At 43.9% G+C, this 26,585-nt stretch overlaps 1 protein-coding gene across 1 annotated transcript in view; it reads left to right on the forward strand.

Annotated features, from left to right (window-relative positions):
• The first annotated feature begins 233 nt into the window (after positions 1-233).
• The window catches only part of LOC145345575 (uncharacterized), a 30,239-nt gene continuing 3,887 nt past the window's right edge, over positions 234-26,585 (forward strand). The window contains exons 1-6 of the mRNA XM_080193413.1: positions 234-335; positions 1,283-1,393; positions 13,171-13,347; positions 19,851-19,939; positions 20,800-20,962; positions 24,673-24,686. Of these exons, the coding sequence (XP_080049539.1) occupies positions 1,370-1,393; positions 13,171-13,347; positions 19,851-19,939; positions 20,800-20,962; positions 24,673-24,686 (467 nt within the window). The 5' untranslated portion in view covers positions 234-335; positions 1,283-1,369. The remainder of the gene's footprint in view (positions 336-1,282; positions 1,394-13,170; positions 13,348-19,850; positions 19,940-20,799; positions 20,963-24,672; positions 24,687-26,585) is intronic.

The following is a 26,585-nucleotide window of genomic DNA, read 5'->3' on the forward strand; positions in this document are numbered from 1 at the left end:
TGGTTTCCTTTAATAACTAACCTTTGCCTCCCAATTATAAACCAGCTTACAGCAACTGGCTCCACTAAGCCCAAGATGATCTTTGGCACACAAAGTTGAAATGAATTGCACTGTGTGCAAATGAATTCTTTGTGGTAATAATAAAAGCTCTGGACAATGTTTTAATCCTGCAAATAGTTGTACAAAATGCATTTAATCAAATGTGCTCACTTGTTGCTGTTTTGTAGCTCACAATCAGAAGGGTAAAATCCTTGAAGAGGGCCTCAAAGTTTTGCTTACATAACACTGCAATTAAATGGATATATGACCTGATAAAATGTTCAAATCTAGAAATTGTGAGTATTAATAAATAGAGCAAGATGCATATTTGGAGGCTAGTGTTGTGCCTAAAGAGTTAATGCTGAACCTAGGGAGCATGTATAGACAGCAAGATTAAAGAAAACAACAGTGTCATGGATTCCAACCATCAGGAAAATTACTTCCTCTATTCTGAATTTGCTATTTTGACAAGTGGTTGGTTTCATGTATAACCTAAACAATTATGATAAGCCAGGGAGAGGGTGCCATAACTGCACAGCTTTCAATGGACTCAACATGGTTGTTGTCTCAGACTCCTGTTGTAAATCAAAAACTGAGATCAGTGAGAGGGGTCACTGATCTGAGTAGCCATTAGTGGGGTAGTTGCCAAAGTTGTGTTCCCTTCCTCCAATTTAATGTCAGCTGCCCCACTCTAGTATTCTTGCAGTACATCAAATAGTCAGTGGTAGAAATGATCACTAATTCATCATGGTTAACATTCAGAAAAACTATTCCATTAAAGGGATTGATTGGGAGACAAAATTTTTAGAATCATAGAATCCCTACAGTGCAGAAAGAGGCCATTCAGCCCATTGAGTCTGCACACCCTCTCCAGAGGATCTTATCCAGGCCTTATCCTGTAACCCCATGTATTTTCCCCTCTAATTCCCCTTAACTTACACATCTTGGGACACTAAGGTGCAAATTAACACAGGTAATTCACCTAACCTGCACATCTTTGGACTGTGGGAGAAAACTGGAGCACCTAGAGGAAACCCACATGGACATGGGGAGAATGTGCAAACTCAGATAATGACCCAAGGCTGGAATTAAACCCAGATCCCTGGCACTGTGAGGCAGCAGTGCTAACCAATGTGTTACAATGCCACCTGATAGTTACAGCAATAATAGTTGCTAACAGTTTTGTGCCAGTTAACAGCAAGTAGTAACATATAATCAAATGCATTCACTTGTTATTTTCCAGTTTACAGTCCGAAGGATAAACATACCTTCAAAGAGCTCCAAAGAGTTTGGCTTATACAACAATAAAGTTAAAAACATATATGACCTGATGAAATGTTCAACACCTGAAATTGTGAGTACTAACAAATAGATTTTGCTGTAACATTTATAGGCCAGTGCTATGCCTTATGATAGGTTAAAGCTAAATATTAACAGATGGCAAGATTAAAAAAATTATAGCAAATCCCAAGTAGTATGTTACAAAAATTTCATTTTCCTTTGTTATTTTGACAAGTGATTTCATATCACAATCTAACAATACCAACTGGGTGTGGTGTAGGGCTGGCACTGTCACAACTGAACTGTTTTCTCTAATATAAATCTCATGTTGGTTGGGTGAGTCACTAATCTGAACAGCCTTGACTGTAATGGAAGCGATTGATGTCAGGACCTCTTCCTCAAATTTAGTGTCAACTGCTCCACTCTAATTTGGGACTCAGTGCACTGAAGACTCAATAACAGAAGTGGTCATTAACAAATACTTCTCCATTATAAAGATTCAATGGAAATCACAATTTTTTGACCTTGAACTTTAGTAATGGTGAACAGGTTCTGTTGAGGAGACGATTACTTTTGGAAATGTTTGAACACAAATATTCACTTTGATAAAGGTCTTCAATGTATTTTATGTACATGCCACTGCTGTTCAGCAAAACCCACTCATCCCTGTTCCTCCACTTCCACTCCAAAGTCCTTAACCATGTGTCACATCCCAAATCCATGCCCACCTTTCCCAGAACCCAACATTTCCAATTAGACATCCACCCCTGCCACAGTACTGAAACAATTCTTAAAGTTACAAGTGACATGCTATGTGACTGACAAAAATAAACTATCCCTCCTCACCCTTCAGGGCCTTCCTACAATCTTTTACATGGTTGACCATACCATCTTCTTCCACAGCCCTCAATTAGCTGGTAGGACAGCTCAACTGGTTCCATTCTCAATTACCTAACTGAGGTCAGAGAATCACTCGCAATGCTTTCTCATCCTGCTCCTGCACCATTATCCTTGATGTCCCCAAAAATCTATCCTCAGTCCCTCTCATATTTCCCCTGCTGCTCTGTGGTGACATTATTGGAAATACAGAACTCATCATCCACTCACTACAAACTCCACACCCTAGTTACAAATTCCATCCCTCACTGGCAACTGCTTAAGGCTAGACCAGACTATCCACCACTTTGGCACCATCACTAAGACCACCATCACTCGACTCTGCTACTGCCTGAGTTCATCTACTGCTGAAATCCACATCCACGCATTTGTACCTTCTTGACTCAGCACTCCTAGCAAACCTCCCACATTCTACCCTCTAAACTTGAGGTTATCCAAAATTCCAAAGTCACACAAAGCAGGCCATCAATCCATTCTAACAGATCAGAGGGGTGGTGGCTCAGTGCCATTTTCACTGGACTAATAATCCAGCAATACTCTGGGAAACCAGGTTTGAATCCATTAGGGCAGATGGTGAAATGTGATTTGAAATTCTGCAACTTTTGAATGCCTGTGGAACTATTGCATATTGTCAGAAAAACCCATCTGGTTCACTGATGTCATTGAGAAGGCAATCTGCTGTCCTTACCTGGTCTGGCTTACATGTGACTGCAGACTCACAGCAATGTGGTTGATTCTTAAATGTCATACCACTTCAACACTACAAAACCGACAAAAAGGAATACCACTGGAAACAATGACAAAGCAGTCCTGTTGACCCTGTAAAGTCTCTATGTACATCTCAGGCCAAAATAGGGAGAGCTATTTCACACAAGTCACACTGATTGTTGGACATGATTCAATGTCCCAGATATCACCATCACCATTCCTGGATATGTCTGAACAGTCCTGACAGCGACTGGGAGTTTCCCCAAGAGTCCTTAATATCAACTCCAGGCTCAATGGTATTGATTGCATCAGGTCAAACATGGACAAGGAAACCTCCTGCTGATTACCATACATCACCCCTTCAGCTGATAACTCAGTACTCTTCCACATTGAAGATCACTTGGAGGAAGCATTGAGGGTGGGGGATTTCAATGTCTATCATCAAGAGCAGCTCAGTAGCACCATCACAGAAGTGGGCCTGTGAACAATAGGCCCAGGCAGAGGCTAGTGTGTGTACACCACAGTATTGGTTTCACTTTGCATTCTGCAATGAACTATGTTCCTATCCAGTCAGGCTTGAGTCATTGCAATGGTGGACAATTAAACAACTCACTAGAGAGAGAGAGGAGAGAGAGAGAGGGAGAGAGAGAGAGAGAGAGAGCCCAGCAAATCAGCAAAAAAAGGCTGAAGCATTCACAACAATCTTCAGCCAGAAGTGCCAAGTGGATGATCTATCTCAGCCTGCTCCAAAGGTCCCCAGCATCACAGATGTCAATATTCAGCCAATTCGATTCAATCCATATAATATAAAGAAACAGCTGAAGACGCTGGATATAGCAAAGGCTTATGGACCCTGACAATATTCCAGCAATAGTCCTGAACACTTGAGATCCAGAATTTGTCACTCCCCTAGCCAAGCTTTTCCAGTTACAACACTTACCCAGCAATATGGAAAATTGCCCAGGTATGTCCTTTCCACCAAAAACAAGACAAATTCAACCCAGCCAATTACTGCCCTATCAGTCTACTCTCAATCATCAGTAAAGTGATGGAAGACATTGTCAACAGTGCTGTCAAGTGACACTTGCTTTGTAATAAACAGCAAGTAATATTCACACTGAAGTGCCAGGCAATGAGCTGTCTCCAACAGGAGAGAATCTAACCATGGCCCTTTGACATTCAATGGCATTACCATCACTGAATCCCCAACTGCAGATTACCATTGACCAGGAACTCAACTGAAACAGCCATATAAATACTGTGGCTACAAGAGCAGCTCAGAAGCTAGGAAACTGGCTCCTGATTCCACATAGCCTGTCCACAATCTACAAGACAAATCAGGGGTGTAATGGAATAATCTTTACTTGCCTGGATGAGTGCAGCTGCAACAATATTCAAGACGTTCAATACCATCCAGGACAAAGCAGGCCATTTGATTGGCACTCCATCCACAAATATTCACTCCTTCCACCATCAACACACAGCAGCTATGTGCACTATCTACAAGCAGCATTGTAGAAACTTACCAAGTCTCCGTAGGCAGCACTCTAACCCCAACCTCTAGAAGGACAAGGGCAGTAGATGCCTGGGAACACCTCCAGTTGAAGTTCCCCTCAGCCATTCACCATCCTGACTTGGAAATATATCACCATGCCTTCACTGTTGCTGGGTCAAAATCCTGTAGTTACCTCCCCAACAGCACTGTAGGTGTACTGACACCACATGGACTGTAGCAGTTCAAGAATACAACCAACCAACACCCTCAAGGGCAATTGGATGGACAACAAATGCTGACTAAGCCAGCAATGCCCACATTTCTTGAATGCTTTAAAAAAATTGCTGCCCCAGCTGCATGAATTAAGTTACAAACTCCATTTATCAACTTGGCAAAGTTACTGCTTTGCCAAGGTGATAAATGGCACATGCCCCAGTGGAAGTGTTTGTACTCATGTCAGACACCATATTTCACTTTTGGGATGCTGCATGGTGCTTAGAAATGGGTACATTTCTCCCTGGCTATCTAATTTGCATTCATTGTGGTAATGTGTTTTCCTTAGAGTAAAGGGGAATGACAGTCCCATTGGAGTCTCACTTAGCTGGACCACACCGCGCACCACCTGTATTATAGATACATACTATATATTGCAGACATAAGAAATTACAGATATATGATATTACAGACAATAGGTCAGAATTCTACTGCCTCACCTGCCACAGAATCAGAGTGGGCCTGGGGTGGTCAATGGAAATGTCTGCTGCCTTCAAGCAGGAATTTCCTGTCTCGCTCGAGCAGAGCCATAAAATCCCACCCATACGCTATTATAAAGAACAAAGAACAAAGTCAGCCCAGGAAACAGGCCCTCTGGCCCAACAAGCCCGCGCCACCACCCCAACACCACCAGTCCACCTCTCTACCCACAACCCCTGTCTAATGTTTTATGGCCATCCAGATTGAGGGAAACTGATTAGGGGCAATTTATTCCTGCCAATCAGCCTAACAGCACATTTTTGGGGTGTGGGAGGAAACTGGAGAAAACCCACACAAGCACAGGGAGAATGTGCAAACTCCCACAGACACTGGCCCAAATCCATGTGTCTGCACAGCAATCAGTGATAGTCTCTGAGCTGTCATCTTGCCTAGTATCTTGTCCAGTTTAGGCACACACTAATGACATGATGCGCTAGGCCAATCGCAAACAAGAGCAGTCCCAGTACAACCCATTGTGTATGCCCCTTGTTGGGCATGAGGTGGACTGACTTCAAACCTGTGAAAAGAGAAAAAACATTATCATACTATACCCATTTACATTACCAGGGACACCCCAATGCTCATGACCCTTATTAAAAGATTCCTATATCCACCCACCTCCAACTCAGTCATGTGCCTGTCTAAGTTACTCTTAAAGGACTCCAGCGTGTTTGCCTCCACCACCTTACTTGGCAGAGCATTCCATACCCCCACTACCCTGGGTGAAAAACCTCCCTCTAATATCTGTGTTGTACCTCTCCCCCCCTCACTTTAAGTCCATGGCCCCTTGTCCTACATGTCTCTATCATAGGAAATAGCTTACCTCTGTTTACTCTATCTATACCCTTCATAATGTTATATATCTCTATTAGATTCCCCCCCCCTCAGTTGGTGTCTTTCAAGGGAAAAGAGCCCCAATTTCTTCAATCTTTCCTCATACCCCAGTCCATCCATACCAGGCAACATCCTGGTAAACCTCTTCTGCACTCTCCAGAGTCTCCACATCCTTCTGGTAGTAAGGCAACCAGAACTAGACGCAGTACACCAAATGCAGCCTAACCAATGTTCTGTACAACTGCAACATCAGACTCCAGCTCTTATATTCTATACCCCTTCCTATAAAAGGCTAGGATAGGCTTTCTTCACCACACTCTCCACTTGCACAGCCACCTTCAAAGACTTGTGCACTTGCACCCCCCAGGTCTTGCTGCAATTCTATACTCCTTACAGGCTTACCCTTTATATAACTTCCCCCTACATTATTCCAGCCAAAATGCATCACCTCACATCTGGAGGAAACTCCATTTGCCACATATCTGCCCAATCAACCAGCCTATCAATATCCTGCTGTATTGCCAGACACTGCTCCTCACTGCCTGCCAATCCAGCCATCTTGGTGTCATCAGCAAATTTGCTGATCACACCACCTACTCCCTCTTCCAAATCATTTATATACACTACAAAGAGGTCCCAGTACTGAGCCCTGCAGCACACCATGAGTGACAGACCTCCAGCTAGAAAAAGACCCCTCCACTACTACTGACTCCTCTTTGCAAGCCAGTTCTCTACCCATCTAAATACCTGACCACATATCCCATGAGCTTTAATCTTCTGTACCAACCTACCATGAGGGACTTCATCAAACACCTTACTGAAATTCATATAGATGACAACGGCTGGTCCTTCAACTGTTTTTGTCACCTCCTCGAAGAATTCTACCAGATTCTTAAGGCAAGACTTCCCTTTGACAAAGCCATGCTGTGTATCCTTAATCAGATTGCAACACTCCAAGTGCGCATACATCCTATCCCTAAGAATCCTCTCCATCAACTTACCTACCACTGACATCAAGCTCACTGGCCTATAGTTACCTGGGCTATCCCTCCTACCCTTTAAAAAACAGTACCATGTTCACTATCCTCCAGTCCTCTGGGACCTCACTTGTGTCCAAAGAAGAGAAAGATTCATGCCAGAGGCCCAGCAATCTCATCCCTTGCCTCTAAGCAGCCTAGGATAAATGCAATCAGGCCCTGGAGATTTATTGGTTTTAATGCCATCTAAAAGCCCCAACATGTCCCTTGTAATCAATAGATCTTTCAATTGGTCTACCGCTCCCTCAATGACCATACCAGAGACAAGCCCCTCTCCTTTGTGAATACTGACAAAGTATTCATTCAGGATCTCCCCATTCCCTCTGCCTCTAAGCACAATTCCCCACATCTGTCCCTGAGAGGACTAATTTTACCCCTAGCCACCTTTGTTCTTAAGATAGGAGTAAACACCTTTGGATTCTCCTTAACCCTACCTGCTAAAGTCATCTCATGCCCCCGCTTTGCTCTCCTAACTCCCGTTTGCGATCCCTCCTAGTCTGTATTCCTCCAATGCTCTCTCCGTTCCCAGCTACTTAGACCTGACATACGCCTCTTGTTTCTTCCTAACCAGGTCTATATCTCTAGTAATCCACGGTTCCCTAATCCTACCTTTCCCATCCTCTCTCCTAACTGGCATATGCCTTTCCTGCACCCTTTGCAGTTTTCCCTTGAAAGACTCCCACATGCCTAACGGGGTCTTGCCTTCCAACAGCCTATCCCAGTCTGTATCCCTAAGCTCCTGCCTAATCTGGCTGTATCTACATAAGAAATAGGAGCAGGAGTAGGCCATCTAGCCCTTCGAGCCTGCCCCGCCATTCAATAAGATCATGGCTGATCTGTTGTGGCTCAGTTCCACTTTCCCGCCCTCTCCCCATAACCCTTAATCCCCTCTCTTATCAAGAACCCATCAACCCGCTTCTTAAAAATATTTAGCGAGGCAGCCTCCACCACTTCAACGGGCAGAGAATTCCAGAGATTCACCACCCTTTGAGTGAAGAAGTTCCTCCTCAACTCTGTTCTAAACCGCCTCCCCTTTATCTTGAGGCTGTGCCCCCTAGTCCTACTGTCTTTTTTGAGCGGGAAGAGTCTCTCCACTTCTATCCTATCCAACCCATTCATCATCATATACGTCTCAATGAGATCTCCCCTCATTCTTCTAAACTCTAACGAGTACAAGCCTAGTTTATTCAGCCTCTCCTCATAGCTCAATCCCCTCAACTCCGGTATCAGCCTAGTAAACCTCCTCTGCACTCCCTCCAGGGCCAAAATATCCTTGCGCAGGTGCGGCGCCCAAAACTGCACACAGTACTCCAGCTGCAGCCTCACCAATGCCCTATACAGCTGCAGCAAGACCTCCCTACTTTTATATTCAATCCCCCTCGCTATGAAGGCCAGCATCCCATTCGCCTTCCTGACCACCTGCTGCACCTGCAAGCTGGGTTTTTGCGACTCATGCACAAGGACCCCGAGGTCCCTCTGCACCGTCGCCTGCTGCAGTTTTTCGCCACGTAAGTAATAGTCCTTCCTACCATTCTTCCTACCAAAGTGGACCACCTCACACTTGCCAACATTAAATTCCATTTGCCATTTCCTGGCCCATTCGCCCAGCCTATCTAGATCCTTCTGCAGACTCTCCACAACCTCCGCACAATTTGCCTTTCCCCCAATCTTGGTGTCATCAGCAAATTTCGACACCCTGCACTCGGTTCCCTCCTCCAGATCATCTATATCTAGCCTTCCCCCAATTTAGCACCCTCCCCTTAGGACAGCCCTCATCTTTTTCCATTTGTATCCTGAAGTAGATGGAGTTGTGGTCACTATTAGCCACATGTCCACCTACTGCAACCTCAACCACCTGACCTGGCTCATTTCCCAGAACTAAATCCAGTATCGCCCCCTCTCTAGTCGGGCTATCTACATACTGCTCCAACGACCCTTCCAGTACACATCTTACAAATTCCTCCCCATCAGACCCCCTAGCTCTAGGCACCTTCCAATCCACCCCAGGGAGATTAAAATCTCCCACTACAACAACCCTATTCTTCCTACACAACCAAAATGTCCCTACATATACCCTCTTCCACTGCCCATGGGCTGTCGGGCAGCCTATAGTACACTCCTAGCATAGTAATGGCCCCCTTCCTATTCCTCAACTCCACCACAGAGACTCAATTTCCAACCCCTCCATGTTATCCTCCCTCTGCACCACTGATCTGCTTGCTAACTAAGAGCACCACTCCCCCTCTTTTCAACCCTCCCCTATCACACCTAAAACACTTATACCCTGGAACATTTAGCTGCCAGTCCTGCCCCTCCTTTTACCACGTTTGTCACTGCCACCACATCTAAATTCCTCGCAAACATTAAGGCCCTAAGTTCACCCAACTTTCCTGTCACACTCCTCACATTAAAACAGATGCACCCAAGACCCTCAGATCCTCCTTCTCCTGGGGGATTTTCCTATCAATTAGACTTACCCTGACCTCCAACCCACTCCCAGTGCCCGAGCTGTCTCTCCTCCCCACCCCCCCCCCTCCATACTAGTTTAAACCCTGCCTAAACACTCCAGCCAACCTCCCAGCTAAAATATGTGTCCCCTATCCCTCTTATAGAAGTGCCCTTCCTTTGCAAAGACTTCCCAATTGTCAACAAAACTAAAACCCTCTGTCCTGCACCAATCCCTCAGCCACGCATTCAGCTGCAGGATCTCATTATTCTTATCCCTGCTATTGCTGGGCACTGGCAGCAGCCCAGAGATCACCACCCTGGAGGCCCTACACTTCAGCCTGGCTCCCAACTCCCTGAACTGCATACGCATTTCCCCCTTCTCTTCCTTCCCATGTCCTTCTCTCTACATGTATAATTACATCTGCCTGGGTCCCTTGGCCTTTCAAGATTCCCTCTACCTTCTCTGACATCCTGTACCCCAGCTCCAGGGGAGCAGACCACCATCCTGGAGTCCTGCTTTTGCCCACAGAACCATCTATTAATTCCTCTAACCCTCCCATCCCCCACCACTATTTCACATCCAGCCCCCTTCCTTCCCTGAGGCATTTTCCTCTTCCCCTCATGCCCTTTCCACCTCAGTTGGTGCCTTACCCCTGCTATCTTGACAGACTACCCCTGAGGTAGCCATTAGAACATTACTTTTCCCCTAACTAACCCACCCATCCCCCCTCCTTGAATCTGGTTCCTATTCATTAGTGCCTCATTTGCCCCTCACTAAAAATAAATCCTCCAGCCTCAACCCCAGTTGCCTAACCCGAGCCCTCAAAATGCTGCAACTCCAGACATTTGGTGCAGATGTGGACTCTCCAGAGATGCTGTGTCTCCAGGAACTCCCACATATCACACCTTACACAGCTAACACGTCTCCCCGTGGTCCCTGCCATTTATTTGGCTGTAAAAAGTCTGACAACACCAGGTTTTAGTCCAACCGATTTATTTGATAGTAAACTCAAGCTCAAGGTTTCCATCTTCATCAGGTGAATGGAGAGTTCTGGCCTCAGACAGAGCATATAAAGCACAGAGTTTAGAGATTACTGTTTAGAATGCAAATCTTTACACCTAACCTGCTGTTCAAGTCCTAAAATGGCCGACAATGTGTGTGGAAGGAGCACTGATCAGGTTAAAGAGATGTGTATTGTCTCCAGACAGTACAGTGATCCAAGTAGAGGGGGATCTCCAAGAAGATTGCACATATCGACACTCACTGTGCTGTCTGGAGACAATACACATCTCTTTAACCTGTGCTCAGTGCTCCTTCCACTCACATTGTCAGCCATTTTAGGACTTGAACAGCAGGTTAGGTGTAAAGATTCGCATTCTAATCAGTAATCTCTAAACTGTCTGTGCTTTATATGCTCCGTCCGAGGCCAGAACTCTTCATTCACCTGACAAAGAGGGAAACCTCGAAAGCTAGTGAGTTTACTATCAAATCGGTTGGACTAAAACCTGGCGTTGTCAGACATTTTACTGTGTTTACCCCAGTCCAACACCAGCACATCCACATCATTTATTTGACTACCCTTAGACCTACGGGCACACTTTGGAAAAACTTGACCAGTAACTCACCTTGCCTAACCCTGTCGAGCCAAAGCCCTTGCAGTACTCACTCAGCACCTGCCTCACTCTGCTGCCCACTATCTACTGCGGCCTTGTTTTTATACTCCCTCACTCCCTTCCCAACAGCCCTTGCGCCTAGGGCCCTCTATGGAAAGCACAAAGGGGGGAAAAAAAAACACAACCCAGCAGTGCAATTTAAATAAAAACACAGCACACTCGCACTCGCATTTACACTCACCAGCCACCAGTACACTGCTCCAGAGAACAATGAGGCTGAGCCTCAGGTGAGTACCTGTTTTTATACCCCCCTCACTCCCTTCCCAACAGCCCTTGCACCTAGGGCCCTCTATGGAAAGCACAAAGGGAAAAAAACCACAACCCAGCAGTGCAATTTAAAAAAAAACACAGTACACTCGCATTTACACTCACCAGCCACCAGCACACCGCTCCAGAGAACATTACAGACATATTACAGACATATACTACATTACAGGTACATACTATAGTACACATATATACGCTATAACAGACATATACTATATTAGAGATACATACTATAGTACAGACATACACTGTATTGTTGATATACACTATATTACAGGTACTACATTATAGATATAAAGCATTACATATATATGCTATATTACACATATATACTATGTAGAACATTTATACAATATTACAAAGACATACTATATTACAAATATTTACCTCAAATTTGTCTGTTCAAGACAGTCTTCTAAAATAGATAACCCCAAATTAGTCTTTTCCATGACAGGATGAAATTCCCCTTGGTTCATGCATAGATTCTCCTCATAAGACTGCAAGCCATGCAGACTTCGCAATATCCAAGTTGTTCACACTTTTTTTATGGTGTCTCCCTACTTGCCACCCATCAAGTGTTATGTCTATCAAGCAAACTCCATCTTGTGACTACAGCACCATCTGACCACCCCCGTTAGGCCATTCAGCATTTTTTTATTCATTCGTGGGACATGTCTAGGCCAGCATTTATTGCCCATCCTTAGTTTCCCTTGGAAGGCAGATGAGAGTCAACCACATTGCTGTGGCTCAGGAATCACATTGAGGCCAGACCAGGTTAGGACAGCAGATTTCCTTCCCTAAAGGACATTAGTGAAACAGATGGGTTTTTCCAATAATCAACAAAGGTTTCATGGTCATCATTAGATTATTAATTCCAGATTTTATTTATTGAATTCAATTCCCACCATCTGCATGGCAGGATTTGAACCCAAACCCTCAGAACATTAACTGAGTTTCTGGATGAAAAGTCTAGCGATAATGCCACTAGGTCAAGGGTCATTTTGATCAATATAGTAAGAACAGTTCCTCTTTTTATTGGGAAAAATATATACAGTTTTGTTTCTTTTTAACAGCAACTCATCCACAATATTCAGTCAAACCAGCAAAACACCAACGGTGGACATAATGCTCAAGAAAAATCCTCGGGGGAGAAGTCTAATCCCCAATTAACAATATAATGATTCTATAATTGATCAATGATCAAAGCACAATCACACCTCAGGTTAACTCAGTGTCTACAAAGTAATACTCAATACAAAATAACTCTGAATATTCAATATAGGTTTAAAGGCGAGAGCAAAGCACAAATAAAATGTAAAAATACAAAATTACAAAAATTAGTGGCTGCAGGCCTCAGACCTACATCAGGCCCCAATTGTCTATGTTGGTCTTTATATTGATTTCCAGTCTGCCTCATGTTATCTAAATTTGCAGGAAATACTCACCATTTACACCATTTCAAAAAATGCTGCGTCTCATTGTGATAGACTTTTTATGGAGTAAAATGAGGATTAATATTGGTGCAGAATTACCTTTGAACTCGCCTGTACAGATCAATTTGTTAGAAAGTTGAACTTTAACTAAGGGATTTTCACAATAATTTCACTACAGTGTTAATGTAAGCCTACTTGTGACTACTAAATAAACTTTAACTTTTCATTCTCACTGCAGGCTGTTTATTTCCATTCCATTTAATGTTAAACAGAAGGTAATTTGCTACTTTATTTTTTCCTTCAGGAAAATTCTAAACCTGACCTTAAACCTGCTGATAGTTCACATTTCCAGCCATTGCTTTCACTTGAAGCTCAGTTTCAAGATCTGTCCATTTCAGTGACCCACGCAGTTCATCAGATCATTCAAGGTAAAGAATGTGAACCACAGAAAGAGGTGCTGATAGACGAATTGCCTGCCCAGGTAAGCTGGAATAAGCTCTGCATGAGGATTAGGGTCAGGTTCATGTATGTGGGCTTTCAAGTGTGGAGTGTTGCCAGCACAGTGCAAGATAGGATGAAACATGGTTGTTATTTCAAAGACTTAAATGTTAAAACCACTTGAACTTTCTCTATATTCCTCCAATTCATTCTCAGACCACAGAAAGGCTCTTTCTGCAACTGGGTGACAGGAATTGTGTTTTAGCTCTTAATGCCTCCCTCCGCATGTCGGTCCAGAATGCCCATCAGTTTTCAACAAGGCCCTTGTCATCCATGATCTTATTGCAAGGACATCATGGTCTTAACAAAGTCCCACTAAGGGGTGATGACAGCTTCCCTCTAATTAAAGCCTCTCCAGCATGATTACACTTTCTACCACTTGCCTTTCCCAGACCACTCATATAATCATAGAATCCCTACAGCGCAGACGGAGACCATCTGGCCTATCAAGTTTGCACCGACAACAATCCCACCCAGGCCCTATTCCCATATATTTACCCCACTAATCCGTCTAACCTACACATCCCGGGACACAAAAGGGCAATTTAGCAAGGCCGATCAACCTAAACCACACATCCTAGGGCTGTGGGAGGAAACCGGAGCACCGGAGGATAACCACACTGACCTGGGGAGAACATGCAAACTCCACACAGGCAGTGACCTGAGCCAGGAACCGAACCCAGATCCCTGAAGCTGTGAGGCAGCAATGATAACCACTGTGCCACTGGCGGTAATATGCTGTTCTGACTGATCTTACCCTGGCCAGCCCTTTACTCCTCTGGCACTTTCTCTTCTGAGCATTCCACTTTGTTTCACCTTTCACACCTTCTCATTTAAAATATTCATTTCTGTCCTGCGCCCAAGCAAAATAAAATTTTCACCATAATACCTTTGCTCTATGAGACTCTACACTGAACAACTTCTTATCTTCGTTGACTTCAACCTCCATCTTAATTCATCATGCTCTCTTTGAGTTCACTATCCACCTATTGTCCTTAATCTCTCTTTCTGTATAAAAACTTGATCCAATGCTTCTGCAGTTCCCTTCCTTTCCCCAGTCCACCAAGCCAAAATTTCTCTAATATTCTGCCTTCCTTAGACATGAATGGATGATACTGGAATAGTGTAGGTTAGATGGGCTTTAGATTGGTTTCACAGATCGGCTCAACATCGAGGGCTGAAGGGCCTGTACTGCACTGTAATGTTCTACGTTCTGTGTTCTATGAATTCATACCTTTTTCTCCTGTCTCCCCCTCACGCCCTCTCCAAGCTCAATCTGTCCTTGAGAGCTCCTACTGCCCTCACAACCTGATTTGTATCAGATTGCTGAGTTGCCTTTATAGTTCCATGTTAGCTGATATTGTTATTAATTCTCTCTCAGCTTCAGGGATGAGGCTTCTTTATCTCTATCCAGTGGAAATAATAAGCCACGATGATATTTTCCCTTTGAATTCAAATAGGCCGAGACCAAGACATTCCCAAGGCCTGGATGTGAAAGAGGAGGGTAGAAGTGATTCTTTGAATGGTGAAGGTGACAGAGTTGGATACTCTGGGCCCTATTTTACCATTTTCATTCTAAATGCTGGGCAGACTTGAAACTAGGAGTGTTCCAGATCTGACTTTCAGACCCGTTCTCAGGCACCCACTGTCTGAAAAAATATCAGCAATTCCGAATCACATTGCACAAGCCTGTGGGCAGGGCTTAATGCACCCGAAATCCTGCAGCTCCAGTTGGTGTCTTCAACTGCGCATGCGCAGAGGAAAATGATAGAATGCTGCTCCCCTGCCACATCCCTCCCAAGCCGGATAATGCCTCCCCCTGGCCCAAACGTACCTTGCACCACCCCCACAACATTACTGACCCCCTTAACCCTTCCACCCCCTCTGCCACCCAGATCGATCGCGCTCCCCCCCCCCCACCCTTATCCCCCCACCAATATCAGGGCAGAGTGACCCTCCCTCCCTCCTCAGGCAGAGTGGCAGCAGACACTTACTTTTCCCTCACTGATCACAGGCAGTGTGGCAGTAGAACCCCCCCTTCACCGTCCCCCCCACCGATCTCGAGCAGAGAGCCGCCAGACACTCAGCACTTACCGCCTCGCTAACTGGAGCACCCAAATCGGAATTCTGTGGAGCATGTCTGTTTCGCCATTCTGGATGGGCGAACGCGGAGGTAAAGGGGGAAGTTCAGCTTTATCGTGAATTCGGATCTCCAAAGATATTTATATCATTTTGATTCATTCAAAGGATTGACAGTGATGCTCGTGCCTCGTCTTGTCACAAAAGTTGTCTTGGAGGGTCATTTACTTGAGATAGGTAAGGTAGGAATATTCCCAGTTGGTTGATCCCATTCATAAACATTAGTAGTTGGGTGATATTCCTGGGCAACGGGAATTCTCTTGCAGCTTTCCTTCTGTTAGTTTGCAGTGCTTCCTGTATACTATGGACCAGGAATTTTATTGTAGGTTTGGAAGTGTTAAGGCAGCATCTTGCAGTGCTTTTAATGTTTCTCTGGCTCTTTTGTCATGTTCCTCCTTTTGTTGAGCCATGGATCAAAATGTTGTCCATGTGGCTGGCATATGACGCATTCCATATCTTCTGGTATGTTAGACATCGGCATGTGGAAAATTTCCAGCACTAAAGTTTTGTCAAAAGGCAGATGGTTGGATCAGTAATGTCCAAAAAGTGTGATGAAGGTGGTTAAATCTCCTGATCCAACATTGATTGCTAGAATCACTGTTTGTGTCAAACTTGGTAAAGATTGTACACTCTGCAAAGATTTTCATCCCTTGATGCTGTTGGATGTACTTCTCATTCCACAAGCTTGTTCAGACAGGTCAATCAGGTTCAGACAGATCCATTTGATTTTGGAATTGGTGCCATACCACCTGGTTGGTTCAGTGATGAGTGAAATAACCCCTTCACTCCTTATTCCTTTAGAAGTCAGTGTGGAACCTTACTGGGTGTAAGTAGACACATGGGGGTGGCATTTTACTGTCCCACTCGCCACACAAATCGGAGCAAGCGAGGGGCGGACCATGGGAAGATCCATTGACCTTGGTTGGGATTTTCCGATTTTGGGACAGGTGAGAGTGGAAAATCCTGCCCCGTATAGGGTTTGCATCTGTCTTCAGAATGATGTTTTCAATTTTCCAAGCCTCAGAAGAGTTTTGAAAATTCTCTTCTAAATGTATTGTCTTGTTCTTGTTCATTGACTTCACCAATTTTAAGAATTAGGTTTTGACCTTTACAAGCTTCTCTGCTCAACAGACAGTTCCTAGTTCTGTCCCAGAGATTCTTCTATTTTTGTGTTTTATGGCCTTTGACATTTAACTTGATTCCTCCTGGGCCATGCATTGGACTGATGAAGATTTCATAGCTACTGCTCTCAATAAAATAAAACTGAGACTCCAGCTTCTGTACCCGATTTAAATTCTGCATGATGTCCATAGACGTCAATGTTAATGTTCCAGTGTTGGCCTTCATTTTCTTTTATTTCCCAATGGGAAATGGATTTCATGGGTGTCCTGTTCTTGTGTTTCTTGTTTCGAGCTTTTTTGAAAGACCTTTTTTGCTTTGCAAATACAAGCATTGTTGAACAACATGCTGCTTCATAATGACCAACCTTGCCAAACCAATGGTGTTGTGTGCTTCAGACAGGGTATTATTCACATCTGTGGATCTTCTTCCTGCCACAGCAGTGACATTAGAAAATGATGGGTGGCGTCTTTTCAGTTGGCTTCCCTGGTTGCTACCATGATGTAACTTGCAGCTTTGCACCTAACAAACTGAATGGTTTCATCAGGTTGTTCCTGTGGGATTTCCTCCTTATTCCTTACAAAAAGTTGATTTTGCCATCGCTCTTCAGCCCACCTAGTTGGTTGTAAACCTTTGTGTCAAATCTTCCCAAGATCATAAAAAATCTCAGGAAGGTTTCTTCTAAAGCATCGACGACTATTCTATGTCTACGCAAGTCATTGTTTAATGTTCTATACTCACAACTGCCAGCCAAGTAATAAGTTAATTTATGAATGCATTGATTTCTTTATCTGGTCTTAATTGTTTAATTTTTGCCCTCTTTATTACAATGTTTCAGCAGAGACTAAAATACAAGTTAAAGACTCTGATGCCATCCTTGTCAGACGATAACTCTTCTTTAACCCCATGTTTGACAAGCACATAATTTGCAACGCTGCTGGCTGCATATAACAAGGTTTTAACCTAGCCCTTGTTATTCTTACTCGCAAGTCCCAAAGTATTGAGATACCAAACAAAACATTTTCTGCAGTTTTTCCATTGCTCGGCCTGTCTAGGACGCTCTGCCTTCTGAAACAATTCTGGGAGAGGTTGGGTAGAAGCTATTCTCACCCTGGGTAGAGTTTCCCATTTCCTGCACTGCTTTCCATGTTAGTTGTTGGATTGTCCTCCTGGTTTCCTTCTCTGGGCTGACTACAGGTTGGCCTGGATGTCCTTCACTTGTTGCTCTCTGCATCCCTTCAGTCTGTTTCCTGTCATTTTATACTGTTTCTCTGTGGATGTAGTCATTGCTGATCACCAGTTATTAATTCGATTTATTATTGTCACATGTATTAACATACAATGAAAAGTATTGTTTCTTGCGCGCTAGACAGACAGAGCATACTGCTCATAGAGAAGGAAATGAGACAGTGCAGAATGTAGTGTTATAGTCATAGCTAGGGTGCAGAGAAAGATCAACTTACTGCAAGGTAGGTCCACTCAAAAGTCTTTTGGCAGCAGGAAAGAAGCTATTCTTGATTCGGTTGGTACATGACCCCAGAATTCTGTATCTTTTTCCCGATGGAAGAAAGTGGAAGAGAGAATGTCCGGGGTGAGTGGGGTCCTTAATTATGCTGGCTGCTTTGCCGAGGCAGTGGGAAGTGTAGACAGAGTCAATGGATGGGAGGCTAGTTTGTGTGATGGATTGGGCTACATTCATGACCTTTTGTAGTTTCTTGTAGTCTTGGGCAGAACAGGAGCCATACCAAGCTGTGATACAACCAGAAAGAATGGTTTCTATGATGTATCTGTAAAAGTTGGTGAGAATCATATCTGACATGCCAAATTTCCTTAGTCTTCTGAGAAAGTAGAGGTGTTCATGGGCTTTCTTAACTATAGTGTTGGCATGGGAGGAACCAGGACATTATGGGTTTGTCTCAGAATACATTGAGTGCCTCACTTTAGTAAGAGGTCTGGCTGGAGGCAAAGATCTTCGGGGCAATTCTCCCATCTCGCTGCACTAAAAAATTAGCACAATAGGCCAGGAGATTCAAGAAGCACCCGATGCATGGGATCATGCTAGGCATCATGCTCCAATAGTGTCTCCCAGCACTGGATTTCTGATGGCATCAGCTCCACACTGGAAGCAGGTATGTAGCTTCATTACCTATGCAGGATGTCATTTCCTTACAACTTAAATAGAATTCGCAGGCATGGGACTGAAGTCTTCTGGCCTGCTAATTTCTCCTCCAGCAGGGTTTAATATAGCTTCCCACTTCTGGGGAGCTGACGGCTCATCCCAGATGGAGTGAAGGAGGGGTTACAATCGGGGTCCCCTAGAAGGTCGGACACCACGGGGTAGCTCCTGGGCAGTGGGACATTGGCAGTTTGGCCCCTGGCACGGTCCATGCGGCATAGTGCCAATGCCCAGGGGACTCCTTGGCACTTCCTACTGGGCATTGGGCAATGCCAAGGGATGGGGTCTAATAGAGGAGGGACCTCCGGGCAAGAACTGTGGAGGTGGGATTCCCATTGCCACACACCATTTGGCATTGGTGAGGGAGGCCAGCAATCGGGGCTGTCCATCAGAGGGGAGGGGCAGCCTACTGGGGGGGAGGGTTGGGACTGCAGTTGAGGGTCAACACTGCGGTGGGCACGAAGGGGGTTCCACAATGTTGTGGGGGGTGGGTGGTGGGAGATCGGAGCTGCGGGGGTCAAGGCTGTGCCCATGCATCACTGGGGTTGTGGGACTGGCCAGCAATCGGGAGGCCGGCAGTGCGGGGCCGTTGCGCCTGCATCGATCTTGGTGGTGACAGATCAGCGCATGTGCAATGGTCCACTCAGCACTATGCTGCCGGCCTCCTGGATGGGAATAGGCCCTGCCCACTGAATTTCAGCCTGATTCACGCTGAGGCACTCTGCAGAATGTGGTAGATTCATTTTGAGAGGGCCACTGAAAAATCCAGTGGGATTTACTCCAGTTTTCACGCGAATTCAACACTTAATTTTTTTGGGAAGAATCCTGGTCTTTTTCTTAAAAGTACTTTTATTTACATGACTAACAAGAACAAAATCATGGAACATTAGAACAGCATTATTGCGCTTCTCTTTGGTCCATCTTTCTCTGAGTGACATCTTTATGACATTGTACTTTTTCAGAAGTTATTATCAGCTTCTGAAAATTATCAGGCTAGTGTTAGACTTAATCCTTTACTCCATAAAACCCATTCCACTTGTGTCTAACTCCAGGATACAACACCCACCACAAGTTTTTCCACTAACCAAGGGCAGCGCAAGCGTTTGGCTGATACAACAATCGATGAAAACATGCCGAAAAGGTTTGGCCCTTCAATTTGCGTTTAAATCTGGATAGCTGCTGAAACATAAATTTACTAAAGTACATGTTCATTTGTCCACAAGAATTGCAACTATTTACATTACTGACTTGTTGAAAATGTTTATTTTAATTAGTCTAATTACATAATTGTTTTACTTTTAGTCTAAGTGTGAATCTATTAATTTTATCAGAATGGTTATAATGACTATGGTGCTATGTTTCTGTTCAATCCCAGTGGAATTTTCCAGGTAAAAGTTTGCGTTCACACGGAGAACAGTGATGTACTAAGTTGAATTCTGTAACGTGAGCTATGTAGGATATTGGATACTCTAATATAATCGCACAATAAATTAAGCTTCACTGAAACAGAGATTCCAGCTGGCTCAGCCATTAAAGTGTATGCTCTGAGATGCATACACTTAATCTTAAATTATTTATTCTCCTCAAACTAATGACATGTCTCGTGAATCTCTTAAGCAGTTACTGAGTCAATCTCTCAATCTCTGCTTGAATTCTATTTTTCCTTCTCTATAATTTAACACATCTGTTTTCTGCTCAGCTGTGTATGTGCACAGTGTACTCACTACTGATGAAATGTTTCAATTCTGTTTAACATCAAATTTAAAATCAGTATTTATTGCTTAAGTACTGGATTTAATGGTAACAATTTTACCTAATATCCCTGTGTTGGAGCTGAACCCTCATAACCTTCTTGCAGTTCATTTTGCATGTTTGGAACAGTTCTTGTCATTCATAATTGTCCAATTATAAATGTATACAGATTATAATCTTCTGAAAACGGACATGCTCAAAAAAACTATGATAATTATACTAATTTGGAACTATTTCTGGAATTATTAGAAAAAGAAATCTTTCAACCCCTTCTCCAAAAGTAACATTAGTAGACACTCCCAGTACAGGCTGTTCCTACATAGTAAACAGCAGTCCTGTACCATATCGGATGAGCACTGGTCATTTCTCAGCATGGGGCATAGAAGATAATGAAATACTATACTACATGCAGGTATATTAGAGAATGGCAGCTGATTCAACAACCAACTAAATTACCTTTCATGACCTGGCTCTACTTTTGCACAACTTAAAAGTTTCCATTTTCCATGTACCTGTATTCCAAACCGCAAGCTGATGACTGATTTTTGCAAAACATACATTTTGCTTAGAAAAATCCAGTTCTTCCCTGTGTATTGAAATGTAAGCTAGTAGCTATTCTGATGGCTCAGGGATTTAAAACAAGCAGTCTGTTTCTGAGCAAGAAAAGCCAAAGACAGATCCCATGATCGATCAGCAGTCAATGTTGAGTTAATTAATCTCAGCAAGTGCAGCTGAAATGCCACCATAATTGTCCATGGAAAATTAAATCAGCATTCTCACTTCTTATAATGGGACAGCCAGCCCAAAGAGTGCATGCTGAGGGATGTCAAGCAAAAACTTCATTGGGCAGGAATGCACTGCTTTTTACAGTTCCACAGCCAGCTGGTGTTTTGCCCTTGAGTAATATAGTTGAGCAAAGTATTAGAGGATGACTACTGCCCATGAAACCTATATCAATGAGGAAGACAGTGCCTCAGAGAGAGGAGACAGGAGAGAGAAAGGTTAGTAATATTTATATTGTTCCTTCATTTTCAGCTTCTATCTTATTAAATTTTCATGTTACTCATTCACAGTGTACAAACTTCTATTGCCCTTCATTAATTGCCTTTGAGAAGCTGATGATGAGCTGGCTTTGTGTTTCACTCCAATCCTTAAGTGGTGTAGATGCAGCCGTTATGCTGTTAGGGAGAGAGTTCAAGGAATTTGCTCCAGTGCTGATGAAGGAATGGCCATGTTGCATGTGTAACTTGATGATGGTGTCGTTTCCAAGAGTCTCTTGCCCTTAAATTTTGGGCAACAGAGGTCAAAAGTTTAGAAGGTGCTGCCAAGAGCCTTGGCGAGTTGCTACAGTGCATCTTGCAGATGGTATTCACAGCTGCCACTGTTCACCCAGTGGAAGGAGTAAATGTTGAAAGTGGTGAAGTAGGGCCAAACAAGCAGGCAAGCTGTTTTGGTTTGGATGGTATTTTGTTTCTTGAGTGTTATTGGAGCTACATTCATCCTGGCAAATATAGAATATTCCTAAATTTTTGGGTTTGTACATGATGGAAAAGACAAATGTTTCAAATTCCATGATGTTCAATTGTGGGGATTTGATACAACTCATTTATAAAAGTTATGCTTTCCGCTAAAGGAACTGAAGTCCAAGATTACAAAACTGCTGTTAGTTCTGTTGTAGATTACATTAAGCTGAGCAATTTCGCTGGACCAGCCACATCAATGCCAGAGCTATTAGGGCAGTTCAGAGGTTCAATGTTCTACAGCACTCAGTGCCTGACTTCTCAAAGCCTCTCTACCACTGACAGTTCAGAAGTGTCAGGGCTACCTCCATTTGCCTGGAAGATCAAACAACACTCAAGAAGCTGGACACCATCCGAGATTAAGCCGTCCATTTGATCGGCATCCCAACCACCCCTTAAACAGTCACTCCCTCCACCGGTGGTGTACCATGATTGCAATGTGTATTCACTATAAATGTGTGTTTATTTTGTGGTATCACCCAAACCCATAACTTCTACCACTGGAAAAGTCAAGGGCAGCAAAGCCATCACCTTCAAATTTCCTTCCAAGTGATATAACATCCTGACTTAGATACACGCCACTTTTCTTTCATTGATGCTGGGTCATATTATCAAATAATTATCAAATAGCATTGTGAGAATGAATTCACTACATGGACTGTCTAAATATGTATAATACTAGCTGAAAGTTTATTCCAGAAGGAATGTTTAAGTACAAATCTGCTGTTCCTTAAATATATAAAAGCAGGACTAAAACTAACATACATAAAACTTTAAGAAAGTTTTCAGCAAAAATCCTATTAATAGTGTACTAGCTGTTCACCATCTCAAAATAGTAGTGATGAGAACTCACAATGATGAATTTTTTTACAGTTGAAGTAATCACTTATTTTGTACTGTTTCACCTTTATTAACAGAAATGTGCTAATGATGGCCAGTCAGAAGACACTTCATTTGTCCCAACATGTTGCCAAGAGGGTAAAGTTTGCAAATTTTTTGTGAAAAGTCAGAGTGTTTGTAAGCTGCATATGATTCTTCAAATTCAATGGAAATTTGGGAATGCTTTTTATGGGTTGTGCGTGTTTATTGGTGAGGTCAGAATTTATTGCCCACCCCTAATTCCTCTTGAGAAGGGCATCTTCACCTGGAGCGATTTCTCCCACAATGCTGTCGGAGTGGGAGTGCCAGGATTTTGACCCAGTGACAGTGAAGGAACGGTGATATCAAGGGGGGCAATTCTCCCAAAAGTGCTGAATTGGTGGGAAAACTATTCTAGATCACGACTGAGTTCAAGTTCACACTCAAATCTCCGCACTCTGGGCACTGCAGAGGTCCCAATCGTGAATCTCATAAAAAATGTGGGGAGGGGGAGTGGGGGGGCGTGTGCAGTGCCTATTCGCGCCAGAGTCAGACAGTTCTGGAGCTCTGCTCATGCGCCGTGGCCTCGATCTGTCAGCCTCCCTGTTTGCTGGCCAGCTCAATCAATGGCCAGCCTGGGACTCCCACAGTGCTGCTCCTCCAGCGCCCCCCACAATAATTCCTATGCCAACCCTGACCACCACCCCAACCACCCCACTCCCCTCCAGCCCTGGAGTGCCCTGATGTTCAGCCCACCCCCCCCCCCTACTCAGCAGTTGCAAAGCCCCCACCCCCACTCACCCTGGCAGAACCCCCCCCCCCCACCCCGCTGACTCCCCCTGGGGTCAAGCCTCCCAGGGAGGCAGCCCCCCCACCCCCGACCCCAGCAGACCAATTCCCCAGCCTGCCCCAACTGCTGCCCTCTCTCTATTCCAGACCGATCCCAATGCAGTGGGACTCCCCCACCCCCCATCAGCCTTAGGCTTCAGCCCAATAGGCCCCACCCATTTGCACTGCCCGATGCCCGGTGACTGGTGCCAAGGTGCTACTGGGGTATGGGCACTTTGCCCTTTGGGCTGCGCCAGGGGCACAGGCTGGTGCTGCCAGACTGCTCATGCCCAGGGGGCACCACACTCCCCCGCCGCCCGACCCCCTGGGGGTCCCTATTCCCCCTCCTTCATCCCTGGCGGCATCTCTCACTAGTTCCCTGAATGCGGGGAGCTATTGTAAACCCCACCGGAATGAAATGCTCCTGGCGGGGTGGGAGATTCAATCAGGACTGGCAAGTTCCTGATAATGACATTTAAAATACATTTAAAAAAGATTCAAATGACTTGCCTGTCTTCCCGCTGGTTTCCAGCGTGGTCTGGACTCCGATTGTTCTCTGGCTCTGGGAGATGCACGTGCATTCATGGCGTATGTGCAAATCCCAGAACAAAGCCGCTGACACACATCTCCCACCAGAAAAAGTACAGGTTGGGATGGAAGAATCGTCCCCATGCTGCCAAGTCAGGGTGGTGTGTGGCTTGCAAGGGAAATTGCCGGTAAATCTGGAATGTTCATTTCTATAAACCTTCCCAGACCACAGAGGAATTGATTTGGGTTGTTGTCTTGAATGCCTTCCAACTGTGCCACTGTAAATTTATCGCAATGTAACTTACTTTGCAAAATGTCTTTACGTGTGTGTTGTCCAGCTGGATCAATGATGGTGTCACCTTTCTCAATTTGTCTCTAACTCCCACAGGTGCCTCTTAAAAGGTAACACATTTTTATAGAACATCCTGTTCACAATTACTTGCAGAAGAGATGGAGTACAGATAAAATGCTCTGACTGAACCCAATATCTGAGTGAAGATAGATGGACCGTATAGGTTTAATCAGACCGTTCTTTTTATCCTTATTTCTTTCCAGATGAATTTATTGATCTATCCATATCACAAAATGTTGCAGTTTTATGTATGTTCTGTGTTAACCAGTGTTTTCTTTTTCGTAATTACCTTTCAACCCTGAATTGTTTGACTGAATCTATTTTCCGACCATAATGGTTAATATTTTGCACTTCAGAACCCTATTGCTGAAGTTTTGGTTATTTCTTGAGGCTTTTGGTCTGATTCCAGTCTTGAGGGGGGTTAGTGGGGGATAGCTGGGGTATATCTTAATAGCAGTTAGAGTCAAGTATTTACTATCTTTAGAAAATACTCAAAGTCATTATGAGATTTATATCTTAATCACTATTTATACTGGTCTCGATATTAACCTTTGAACTATCCTTGCACAGTGAAAGGGTGAAGGGCTACAGACTTGAATAAGGTGTAAATACCCCAGTATGCTGCACATCCACCCGTCATCTTTGTTACAGTAAGAAATCTCACAACACCAGGTTAAAATTACAGTAAGAAGTCTCACAATACCAGGTTAAAGTTACAGTAAGAAGTCTCACAACACCAGGTTAAACTTTAACCTGGTATTGTGAGACTTCCTACCATGCTTATGCCAGTCCAACGCCGGCATCTCCTCAGCATCATTATTACAGCCACAGATATCTAAGTATGTGAGTATACTGCCTACAAGTGGTAGGGGGCATTACTACCACATTTAAATCAGGTTCCCAAGGCCCAATTTAAAATCCACTGCTGCTGAACTGGTTTCCAGGTGTCAGAAAACTCGTTAGTGAAAGGGAGGTAGGAAGTGTTGGCTCCGTGAGGTAAGAGCCTTTCTTCAGAAGCCCAGTCCTTTGAACATGCCTTCAGCTTGTCCTCTTCCATTAACCTAGTCCAAACCTTCTCACTCACAATCTCCTACTTGATCAATTGCCAGAGTGGTCCAAGGTCCTGAGACTGCCATCTCCCATTGCATGTGATCCCTCCTCACATCCCCCTTCCTGTCCCAAAATACCATAAAGTTAAGTATGTCTTTGTTTTCATATTCTTGAGCTCATCTTAGAGATGAGAACCATCTTGTTGAGTTTATGAATTTGAAATGACACCAATGGGATGCTTCTGCACTCCCCATTGCAGTTTGACGTTTTGTTACAGTTTCCGTTATGTGAAACCAATAACATGCACATTCCATTGACTTTGGGGGCGATGGGGCAGAGGAAAATTCTGATAGGTTTTTAATACGATCATTTTAATACATCAATTTTAAAATGCTTCTTCTAGTTTTAAATAGAGGATAGTTTAACCAATCATTCTTTCTTTTCTGCTTAGCACCAAAGTCATCACAACCTTTCCAGAATTCCAGGAACGTAAATCATAAAAAAACATCAACCCAAAGCAACAAAAAACTTAAGCATCATGCGACCTGGACAAAGCCTAACTCAAAATCAAACCCAAAGAATTCGATTAATACTCATTTCGGTGAAAAACTGGTCAACACATCTGATACCAATTTGTCAAAAGAAAGCAACAACTCTGACAAGGCAAAGCCTCGCAATTCACCAGAGATATGGATTTGTGACACATGTTCATTATCAAATAAAGCTCCGGCAGTGAGATGTACGGGCTGTGCTGTACTGAGATATGGCGTTATACTGCAAAGCTGTAAAAGGATCCAATCAAATGGTAAATTGTCCATAGAATTCTGCCTGTGCTGTAAATACCAAGATGTTGAAGTTAATAGACACACCCTTTTAATTTAACACTGCTGATTAATCAG

Source organism: Carcharhinus amblyrhynchos, chromosome 7, assembly GCF_965287045.1.
Source record: "Carcharhinus amblyrhynchos chromosome 7, sCarAmb.v2.hapA, whole genome shotgun sequence".
NCBI classification, from domain to species: Eukaryota; Metazoa; Chordata; class Chondrichthyes; order Carcharhiniformes; family Carcharhinidae; genus Carcharhinus; species Carcharhinus amblyrhynchos.